This window comes from Phascolarctos cinereus, unplaced genomic scaffold, assembly GCF_003287225.1.
Source record: "Phascolarctos cinereus isolate Bilbo 61053 unplaced genomic scaffold, phaCin_HiC Scaffold_726;HRSCAF=1367, whole genome shotgun sequence".
Taxonomy (NCBI): Eukaryota; Metazoa; Chordata; class Mammalia; order Diprotodontia; family Phascolarctidae; genus Phascolarctos; species Phascolarctos cinereus.
Window position 1 is genome coordinate 247,762,053 of NW_027556098.1, and position 11,708 is coordinate 247,773,760.

The 11,708-nt window shown below is 39.4% G+C and overlaps 1 protein-coding gene across 1 annotated transcript in view; it reads right to left on the bottom strand.

Moving 5' to 3' along the window:
- Window positions 1-11,035, bottom strand: part of KL (klotho) — a 65,356-nt gene extending 54,321 nt beyond the window's left edge. The window contains exon 1 of the mRNA XM_020997203.2: window positions 10,196-11,035. Within this exon, the coding sequence (XP_020852862.1) occupies window positions 10,196-11,035 (840 nt within the window). The remainder of the gene's footprint in view (window positions 1-10,195) is intronic.
- Window positions 11,036-11,708: the final 673 nt, after the last annotated feature.

The following is an 11,708-nucleotide window of genomic DNA, read 5'->3' on the forward strand; positions in this document are numbered from 1 at the left end:
TAACCTGGATTGGTCAAATGCCAAAGGCAGCTAGATGCTGTCTTTTGTCTTACTATTTCCCTACTTATCTTGGGTATCAACTCCCTATTAGCTATATTTATTCTATCCTTTCCAGTCCGAAGATTATTCTCCTTATCTACAGAATTCCCATGATCTATCAGTTCTTTAAAACAAAAAATGAGGTTAGTCTATCATCACCTATGTCTAGCAAAAGGCATGCTAGCTCTGCTTCACTTGAAAATTCTCACAAAGAGTCCATTAATTATGTGTTATACAGTTTTTTCCAGGAATAGAAGTCAAGCTCACCAGCTCAGTTTAACGATTCAATCCATTTCCTTTTTTATGAAAATCAGAGCATTAACCCTTCTCTAGATGTCTGGCAGCTGTCCCATTCCCCAAGATCTTTCAAAGATCTCAAAAGGCAATTCAGTATCGTACCTGGCAGTTCCTTCAGTATTCTAAGATATACTTCCTCTGTGATTGGTAACTTAAAACTACTTGAGGGCAGGAAGAATTCTTACCATATCAATGGATTTACTTTGGGTCTTACCCATGTTAACTATTTTTGATCTATCCTTCCTAGTCAAAAGATCATTCTCCTCAGAAAATCAGAAGCAAAATGATAGTTCAGTGGTTGAATTTCATCTTCTTCTTGCTTCTATAAGAAAACAAGACCATTTTAATGTCTTTGACTTCATTGTTAGCCTCACTTCATCCTAGACATTACCATTACTGAACCATACTACTCCTTTGAATTTATCCTGAGTTCCTTGCCTTTGCTTTCATGTACATTTGACTTTGTAAAAATCTGAGTTAGCTGGTCTATAGCTGCATCAATCACTGGCCAGTCCACTAATTTCTTCCTCATTGAAGTAATTTCTACTTGTATCTTCATAATGTCATTGAGATTCACAACCATCTTAAGCTGACTTCCCTTGTAGAATATTAAGTTAATGAAGCCTACCTTTCCTTCATCTTTACCCTTTGAAATTTGCCCTCCTAACATCTAGGGTGTACATCAGACCATACCTGACTTTATTGTGATGGAGGAGTCTTCATTCTACCACTAGTTCCTTCTTGTCAACCAAAATTGGGCCAACTATAGTAACATCACTTGTTGCTTTCTCCACCTTTTGAAAGATTATCATTAAGTCAAATCAATTGCTCTGCCTTTGGCACAGAGAGAGCTCCAGAAGATGTCTGGATACCTGAAATTCTCCATCACTACAATCTAATGTTCTGTGCTAAATTTGTAATCTAATTTCTGAATTTTTTCATCTAATTCCTTCTTCTGTCCAAATGGTCTTTGTTATACTCTCATGAAAATACCACTATTGCATCTATCTTTGTTGATATTCGTCCAAACTGTTTCAGGTATTTTTGTCTTATCAAATCCAAGGGCTAAGATTTTTTACATTCAGCTCAACTCAATAAACACTAAGCACCTACTATGTGCCAGATACTGCGCTAGGTGCTGACCAAGTCCCATTTGGTCCATATTAGCTCAAACACTTCCTAAGTTCAACATATATTTATTTAAAAAGCACTTGCTATATTCAAAGCAGTACAGTAGGTAGCTAGGCATACAAATGGTGGAGTGGCCAGTAGGGACCAGTCTTTTGAGCACGTGCAGTATACTCTGCTTGCTGCCAACCCACATGAATGTTTTAGGATCCTGCTTCCAGGAAAGCATGATGACATATGATGGAGGGGGCCCATCCCTAATTCAGAGTATGTGCAGGTATTCTGTGACTATTTCCTGTCTATTTACTGTATGATAAAACCTTTCAACTGACTGTTGAGAGGGAACTTAGTGTGCATAAAAAAAGATTCCAATGGAGGAACCCAATTGCTCTCTTTCCTGGTGGTGATCAAAAGGACAGTTGTAAACTTCAAGGTAGGGAAAAAGATAGCACCAGAAGTCTACTCTCCCAAGCCATCATGAGGCCATGAACACATGGCACCTCTGGTTCTTTTGCCTTTTTGTGTTTGTTCTTTTCTGCTCTTAGGTGAATGATTATTGAGCTGAAATGGACCAGGCTGTGACCTTCTCATCTTTGAAGGTCTCAGTGTCAATGGAGGTCCAGCAATGGGAGTCCATGACAGAGACTGCTGGAGCTGCTGCAGCTAAGAACTAACTCATCCCCAAAGAGCAACCTGCATTACTCAGGATCATAAATAAATCTACTCAGTTGCTGCAACATAGAACCCTACATGCAAAAGAGTGATTTGTTCAGTGCCTATGCCAATCAGGTAGTGAACTTGGGACAAATGGCAGAAGCCACTTTAAATCTGAAGTGAGTCTTCCTAGGGACGAAGATGGTAAAGGGTAAATGTGGGCCTTGGTTTGGGGCCAGGGTGGGGGAAATACAGATATGTTTCTATTTCTGCTCAGTAAATATTCCTTTGTAAAAATTCTTGTAAAAAATCTTCTCAGTAAATATTCCTTTGTAAAAACTGGTTGATGCTAATTGCTTATCAACGACATCAAGGAAATATCCACTGATTAAATAATTCTAGAGATATACTGGCAAATGATACTAAAGGAATTATACAATTATACTGAATAGAGGCTCCAGCAGATAGCATTAGAACTTCATAGCTCCCTAGGGTCACCCATACAATCCTGAGGAAGAGATATAACTGAGCCCTGGGGACCTGATTCAGCAGTGCATGGGGAGGTGGAATAATGATCCCCCAGAGCAGGTCCCCCTGACCTCAAGGAACTTATAGTCCCCTAGAAAAGTTATGTATTTAGAGCTAGAAGGGAGAGATCATTTGAAATTATTAATTCTGTTGCCTTGAAAATTCAGCAAAGTCCACACCTGATAGCAAACTTCATCTCTGAGTATATTCTTTGTGGATCTACTAGCTTATCTGTGAAAATGTAAAAGAGAGAGGGAGAGAGAGAGAGAGAGAGAGAGAGAGAGAGAGAGAGAGAGAGAAGAGAGAGAGAGAGAGAGAGATCAAATTTACAGGGGGGAAAGGGGGCATGGAAAAATCAATGGGAACCAATTTGTAGTAATATGAGCTTTAGTTGAACACTAGAAATGGATTTGATTAGTATATTTTGGATAAAAGATGCAAAAACTATATATACTGTACTTCTAGCAAGTCATTTTGTGCCATAATTTGAACTATGATTTGAAGCATCCTAAGGACTCTCAGAGTGTTTCAATATCAACATATATTCTGGTAGTTCATTTTTGTTTCCTCTTTTGTTCTTTCCAAAGACATATTCTTGCCCACTCCTAAGTTTTAAGTCATAAAGACTTAAAAATAAAATGTACTAACTGAAAGAACAAAAATCATCATTTCCATTAAATGGAATAAAATCACTGCTATGGTATTTAGATGATATATTTCATTTTGAAAAACTACTCAAGACTTTTTTTTAAAAAAAGATTAGAAAGTAGAAGTGATGGGGTTCAGGCCTAAGCCAAGAACTTTGCCCCTCACCCAAAAGAATTTGAGCTCCATTTCTCTATAGACCCTCCTTGAACTCTCCTTGAATTCTCTCACTTGATCAAGGAAGTCTCTAATTTTGCCTATTAAAGGCTATAATCCACTCAACTGGACTTTCATTATCACATAAGCCCAATCTCCCAATTCTCTTTTATCTTTAACCTAGCCCAGCTCTCCATGTCTATTACCTCTCTATGGCCCACTACTTCCCACCCTTGAGCCTATCTAGACCTAGATCCTATCTAGACTTCCCAGTCACTCCCACCAAGATCCTCCCTATACCCCTCCTCCAGTCACCCCTGCTTACTAGTCACTCCCATCAAGATACCCCTTCTTCCAGACCCTTCCTCCAGTCACCCAAAACTACTTGGCCACTCCTTGGTCCCTCCCATAGTCTTTCTGTATATGAGGTCCATCTTGTCTCATTAAGGTGCAGAGAGTCTTAAAGTCTAGCCAATGCTCAGATTCTGTAAGTCTAACCAATGGCTGAGACTTGCTCAAGTCCACTTGTCAATATGAGCATCACAAATATTAGATTCCTTAAGAGTCTGGCCAATATGGCTGATCTTTAATAAACCTTGAAAAAGGGCTTGGGTGGAATTCATTTGGGCAGGATCTGCATGTCGTGATTTTGGGGTCCCAGCACCCCTAAACCAACAGAAACATTGAAATGGTATTCTAGAAGCAAAACAAGCCAACTAAATGAGATTCCACAGTGCTATAGTCCATCAGTCTGGGAAGCTCCCCTTGGTTTCCCATGGAATATTATGGAGGACAATGTTGGTGTTTCATGATAAGTTGTTAAGAAAAAAAACCTAAACAAATCCCATTACACCTAGGTTGCTCCTGGTAGTTTCCTGAGGTAAACCCAGTGACTGTGGCAGAGTCAGCAGTAGGATTAGGTAAAATAAAGGGGAAAAAATGAAATAATAATAAATAAAATATCTTCTTAATTCTTACTTTTTATAAATGCACATAATTTTAGTGCCAGGAAATCTCTCTCGCCATGGTATGTAGATATTTACTTTGATGTAAGTCAAATCATGAATGCTACTATGAAGGTGGTAGTGTGAGGGAAGACTATTTTCCAACACTGCCCAGCCATGCAAATTAATTATCCCAACTCTAATTAGTGGCACTCAGAGTTATTAATTAGATGCCATGAGTCTTCATAATCAAGCTTCCCTGAGAGCTATCAACCATACTGAATTACCTAAGAATCTCCATTATCAGAAACTCAGGTTTCCTAGTTAGCCCTACCAATCCAGGAATCATCTTGTAAAAGGAATAGCGGATTTTCAGAGATGGAGACATAATTTAGATATGACTAAAGCAGGCAAATTTGATTTTGAAATTAAATAGAACCAAATTCTGTAAGATTCTGTGTTGGGCTTGGTACTATCTATATGATAAACTTAGAGACTGGATATAATTAAAAATAGGTGGGGGGCCAGGGAGAGGTCACATTCCCATAGCCCACAAATCTTTGAGTTAGTAAGGATTGTGGTACTTTGCCAAACCATACCAAAATAAGCTTTTTTCATTTGTTTGTTTGATTTGGCTTGGTTTTGTTTTCCAGACTTGTGCTTTCATCAGAATGGGGAACTCTTGGGTGCAGAAATTCTCACAACCAATTTACAACTCTGAAATGCTTATTTTTATAAAGTTGTCTGGGGCACTCACTAAAAATGACTACAGTTATTTTTAAGTTTGTTAAACATCAGAGAGAGAACTTAAATAAATGCAGGTATTCCTAACTGCAAGATACCTGTTGACAAAGTACATCACTCTACCTATTATGCCATACTGACCTTAAAAATAGAAGATAACATACAAATCAGAGGAATGTCTAAATATGAAATCCAGTGGGATGGTGGCACATGGAAATTAAAATACCAAATCCAAAGTGCAAAATTGCTAAAACTAATTCAATAAACTATAAACTAAAAGCAATCAATAATGTAGAGTGGTTGAAGCAGGAAGCAAATTACAACTGGTAATTAATATGATTACTGTAGTGAAGACTGAATGTCTCCATTCACAAAATAAACAGATTACAACTCTGATCCATTCTCTCTAGCCATCTTAACAATCAATGCAAATTGTTTCACAATCACATACAGAGTCAAAATTATCCTATTAGCTGTGCCACAACATAATACAATGTCTGTGTAGAGACATGATCTAAGCTTCTAGACCAGGGGTTCTTAACTTGAGATACACAAACTCCTTAGGGGGTCCTTGGAAAGATCGCAATGGATCTATGAACATGGAAAGAAAAAAGATAACGTCTTTGTTTCACTAACCTCTATTTGAAATTTAGTATTTTCTTCCACTATAAATGGAAGCAACATACCATAGTAATATTAGTAGTACCTGTGACTTTGTCGCTGATAGAAATCAGATATTTTTATATCACATTATAGATGTTGCAACTATATTGAAATATTATTTATCCTCTTACTACTTCTAAAATACTATAGGTACTAGACCCTTTAACTTGCCTATAGTTTTTTTTAATTTAATTAACTTTTTATTTAATAATGTTTTATTTTTTCCAATTACTTGTAAAGCCAATCTTCAATGTTCATTTTTTGAAAGGTTTTGAGCTCCAAATTTTTCTCCATCCCTCCCCCTCACCAAGACAACTTGCCTATATTTTCAATATAATGTCTTTATTATTTATTGAATTAATAAAGCACATGTTACTATATCACATATTTTATTTTAATATTTTAATAAAAATATTTCAATGTAATTGTTTTCCTTTGTAATTCTATGCATTTCTTTTATGCATTTAAAAACATTCTGAGAAGTGATCTATAGGCTTCCCCAGATTGCCAAAGGAGTCCATGACACAAACAAAGTTGAGAGTATTTACTCTAGAAATTATGGGCCATATCTATTTAACAATACAGTGTGTCCCAAAAGTCTAAGACCAAGACTTTATTTGCACATCACCTAATGAAACCCTCCAAATAAATGCTTTTTGTTCATGGTGATCATAAGTAATCCTACCTCCACTTACCAACAACCAGGTTTCACTTGAATTTCACTGGATCAATCAACAGTCAAACAGCATTTATTAAGCACATATTATGTGCCAGTTACTGGGAATACCAATACAACGAATGAAACAATCCCACTTACAAAGGGTTGACATACTAGCTTTAAGTGCCATACTTTAGATAAGAAGATATTAAAAATTTAAGACAGACACATTAACATTTAGAAATCCAAATCAATTTATTTAAAGATGGATTTAGCTTATGAAATAAATCATTAAGCAAACAATGAAAAAATTATTAATAAGTGAGTTTAAAATTTAAAAAGATTCATCATCAAAATATTAATTTGAGACTACACTGAAAGTTTTAAGTAAAACATGTCAGTGATGAATAAGATCGGATCAAAAATAAGATTAGCATACTATATGTCCAGGGTATATAAATAAATTTATCGAAGATTAAAAGATAGGGACTGACCCTGTGATTTTCATTGCTACAGAGAACTGCTAGAGAGAAAATTCCTTCTACCAATTCAGGTCAGCACCTTTTCTGTGATGTAAGACTCTTAGAATGTTAACAGTATGGGTCAGTGGCAGGCTTTGAACCCAATGACTTCTTAGGTTCAAGGCCAGCTCACTATCCAATATAGTCCATGACCTCTCTAATTTAAGACTAAATAATTCAAAATAGCTAGAAAAATAAATGTCTTTCCATGTTGTCTTTAATTGATCAGTATTCTTGGGAATTTGTGCTTTCGAGAGAATTAAAAACAATTTTCTTTTTGATATATAGCAGAGAACATACATTCAATCCCCAAACATAAAAGAGAAAGATATATGGCAAAATAAGGACACCATTCAGACTTATTATTCTATCATTGATTCTCACAGATATAATATATATTGTCACTTGTAATTGTTGTCTGTGACACAAAAGTAAATTTTTGTTTCCATTTAAATTTTCCCAGAAAAGAAATTACATAATTAAAATATTCCAGATATCTGAGATGTCAGTTAATGTGTTCTCTTTAAGAAAAAGATGTCCAAATTTCAAATTCTGTTCAAATTGTTAATATTTTATAGCCATTAACATTCTATTTGCAACATCAGCAAAAATAGGTGTTCATCTGTTACTAATTTCCTTTAGTTGCAAAGTCCACTATTTCAATGAAGGATATGTTGTTACTCTGTAATTTTTTTCTGTGTGAAGGATTCACAAACATAAGCAGAAAGGAAGTTACTAAAAAAAAAAGGTGGGGGGGGACAATTCAATACTTTTTGATGATCGTAAATGTGGAATATATAATTATGCATGTGATGCAGACAAAATTCCTTATTTTATATATGGAATAGGCATTATTTCAATGAAGATAGTACTATTTCTGTACAAGTAAAAAAATAGACACTAACAATACAGGCTGAGATACTTATCTATAACTGTGGTTCCCCAAAGTATGGTGCTCCAAGTGTTCCATGGACTGCTTGCTTATGTCCTTAAAACTTATAACAGTATCTTATTTTTATTTCTGGTCTGAATTTGATGATTTAATTAATCAATGATATCTCATCCAAAGCACTTCTCATTAAGCTGTTAATACTAGGTTCTGGTTTTTGGTTTGGGGTTTTTGTTTTTTCTCCAATGGCAAGTAGAAATAGAGAGGTAAGTAGTCCTCACATCCTTTCTCTGACTGAAGTGGTCCATGGAGAGACCAAAACAGTATACAAATAATTTCTCTAAAGTAATATGGCAACAGAATGGACACACAAATACAAAAAAAAAATCAATAGACACATATTCAATATTCAATATTCAATATTATTTACTGTTTAGTGCCATCTGTGAGGAACAGATTTTAAGGAGCTGCTTTTGCCATTATTTAAAACCTAAATATCACTTTATAAAGTAATTTATGAACACTATCAGTTCAACTCCATGACATCCTAGTGCTATATCTTTGAACTGATTCACTTTTAGTTCTAAATAAAATTTTGGGTAAAAAAGTTTTTATTAGTGTTCTTAATCCAGAATCTAGTCAAAACCCATAGATGTTTAGTCATTCAAAGCAGAAGTTTTTAGCATAAGCTTTACATGGAAACTAAATAACTTTCACAAATATGTAAAATGCAAATAAGATATTTTTATTAAAAAAAAGCAATATTTGTAGAAACTCTAGGCATCTAATTAATATGTTTACAATGGGCTGAAACCTTTCAGTACAGACTAACTACCCTAAAAGATTAAATGCTACTTAAAAAGAAAAAGAAAGTATGATGCTTAACCCATTACCAACCATTGTTCCACTGGGGGGACTGTTTGGTTTTTTTACCTTTTTTATATAAAAATTTTATGCAACTTACTGTTAAAACTAATTTTTATCAGGTAGTGGGTTAATATGATTTATTTCATTCATTGTGGAAGATTTCATGACTGGAGACACTGCAGAGAAACAAATATGTATAGATAGATCAACAATCACAGTACAATAAAAAACAAAATGTGTATTTTGACCCTATTTTTGAGATTTTCTATGAGATTTTGAACCAAAAGATATTTGGAAAGGTAATTCAAGTAGTTCTGCCACTCTGCCACAGGTGATACTTTCAAGTACAATTTGACCCCTGAGATGTCATTTTGAAACTAATTTATTTACTGTATGAACATCAAAATTTGCTAGAATAACTTTTTTTCTTGGAAGGGTCAATGTATCCTGCCTTTCTTGGCAACATTCAATTCATCCCATATCCACCAACTACATAAAAGACTGGTTATTTACTATGTGAATAGCTTCTGAAAAACTTATGTCTGGTGGACTTCCTCTTTCTTCTCCAATCACTAAATAAGTAAAAAACAAACAACTCCAAACAAAACAAAAATCCCACAAACCCCTCCCAAACCTCTAGTTCTTGCTTAATACAAAAATTCAGGATGATCGCAAAGGTATTCTTACCAGGAAAGGCACCTTAAACCTCTTAATGAGCTGTTGGGTAGGTACCAGGGTAGATGACCTCTAGGGTCAAATGAGGTATATAAGCCTGCTGTTGTTATTACTGTTATTATTAGTAGTACTATCATTATGTCTATTTGAGTTTAAATCCCATGATCCTATTCATTTATTCTGACTCATTCCGATTCACTACTTCCCTACCCTGTTCCAATTTAGTACCAGTTTTGTCAAGTCTGGGTTGCTAAAGAGGGGACTAAGTACACTGGAAAGATCCCTAGCAATGGAGTCAGAAGACTTAGTTTAAATCTCAACTCTCATGCTTGCTATCTTGGTGACCTTTTTACTTCACTTTTCTCATTTATAAAGGGACCAAATTGGATTAGACGCCTCGAAGATCTTCTTCTTAATTCTATGAATAATTTGGTCCCTCAGGTGCCCAGCTCTGGTACCTCCATAACTTTTTATGCTAGCTTCATTTTCAGATGGGAACATCTGGAATCCTTGTCTTCTTTTATCGAAGTCCTTTCCAACTCGTTTCTCCAGCTGTCACTGAGCTGGGTGACCTTGGGCCAATCTCCCCGCTTTACGCTTCAGATTCCTCACCTGTTTGGGCCAGGTTTGGGCCAGATGACTTCTGAAGTCCAGCTCTAGGTCTAGGTGGTCCCTAGGTCTCTCCCTGCGCTCCACCTTCCCCGGCCCTTCCCCATCCCCCCCACCCCCACCCCAGTTCTGCAAAACTTCCTTGGACTGACATCACCCCACTCCCCCCGGGACTCACCAGGAGCAGGTTGTGGGCCACCTGGTAGCCGAGCCGCCGGTTGCCCCGCACACCCGGGGCAAGCCTCCCCGTGGCATAGCCGTGCCAGGCCACCACGTAGGGGTTGTCGATGGTGATCCAGTACTTGACCTGACCGCCGAAGTGACGGAAGCAGAGCTCGGCATAGTCCCTGAAGAGGTCGGCCACGGTGCGGTTGGCCCAGCCTCCGTAAATGTCCTGCAGGCGCTGGGGCAGGTCCCAGTGGTACAAGGTGACCACGGGCTCCACGCGGAGTTCGCGCAGCCGCTCCAGCAGGCGCCGGTAATAGTGCAGCCCCTCGAGATTAGGGTGCCCCGCGCCCACGCCGCCCCCGCCGGGCAGCACGCGAGCCCACGAGATGGAGAAGCGGTAGTGGGTGACCCCGAGCTCGCGCAGCCCCTCGGTGTCGCGGAAGATATGGTTGTAACTGTCACCAGCCACGTCCCCCGTGGCGGGACGGGGCGGAGCCGGCGGCAAAGAAGGCTGCGAGGACCAGGAGTGGGACGGGGCTGGGAGGTCCCCTGGGGGCGCAGCGGGGCGGTGGGTGAAGGTGTCCCAGATGGAGGCGCCCTTGCCATGCTGCCTCCAGCCGCCCTCCGTCTGGTAGGCAGCACTGCCCACCGACCAGAGGAAGCCGTCGGGGAAGGTGTCGTGGAGGAAGCCCGCGGCCTCGGGCGACGGAGCGCGGCTGAAGCGGACCCAAGTCTGCGCGCCATCCCCGGGATCAGCGCGCAAGCAGCGGCCGCCCAGCAGGCACAGCAGGCACAGCAGGGGCAGAGTCAGCCGCAGCGGGGCGGCCCCGGCCCGAGCGTGGGGGCTCATGTTACCTGCGGGGTAGCAGGGGAACGCGCATGTGAGGCCCTCTTTATCTCTGCGCCCGCCTGCCTACCTCCCCGCCCCTGCATGCGCTCCGCGCCTTCTCCAGAGTCTCGCCCACTTCTGCCTCCCTCAGTGGGCAAGTCTGTCAATAATTACCTGGGAACCCCCGCCTTTCCCTCTTCTCCTCTCTTTCTTTCCCCTCCCAACCTACATCCCGGGACTTGATGGTGAGGTTAGTGCCAGGATCAGGAAGAGGAGAGAGGGATACCCAGGGCAGAACCGAGGAGGGGACAGAGGGAGCCAGGCACTCTGGAGACCCCAGAGCGAGGGGAAAGACACGTATCTTCTACTGGCGGCAAAGCACCAGAGAAGAAAAAGCACCTGTTAATCTTCAGCTCACTGCTCTTCTTCGAGAAGAAGCAACTGATGCCTAAGGATAGTGAAATCTCTCCCACTTTCAAACCTAGAGCAGAGAAGACAAGGGATGTGTGTGTAGCCATCTGGGAAAGTGAGAGGAAGACCAACTTTCCTGGAGCACAGAACTAGATCTTTGACTGAAACCGTACTCCATCTCCACGAAAGAGGATGGAGACAGCCCAGAAAGGGAATCTGCCTCCCTGGCTGGATTACCTTATCAACATTATCATTAAACAAGTGACCTCCCCCCAAAAGCACC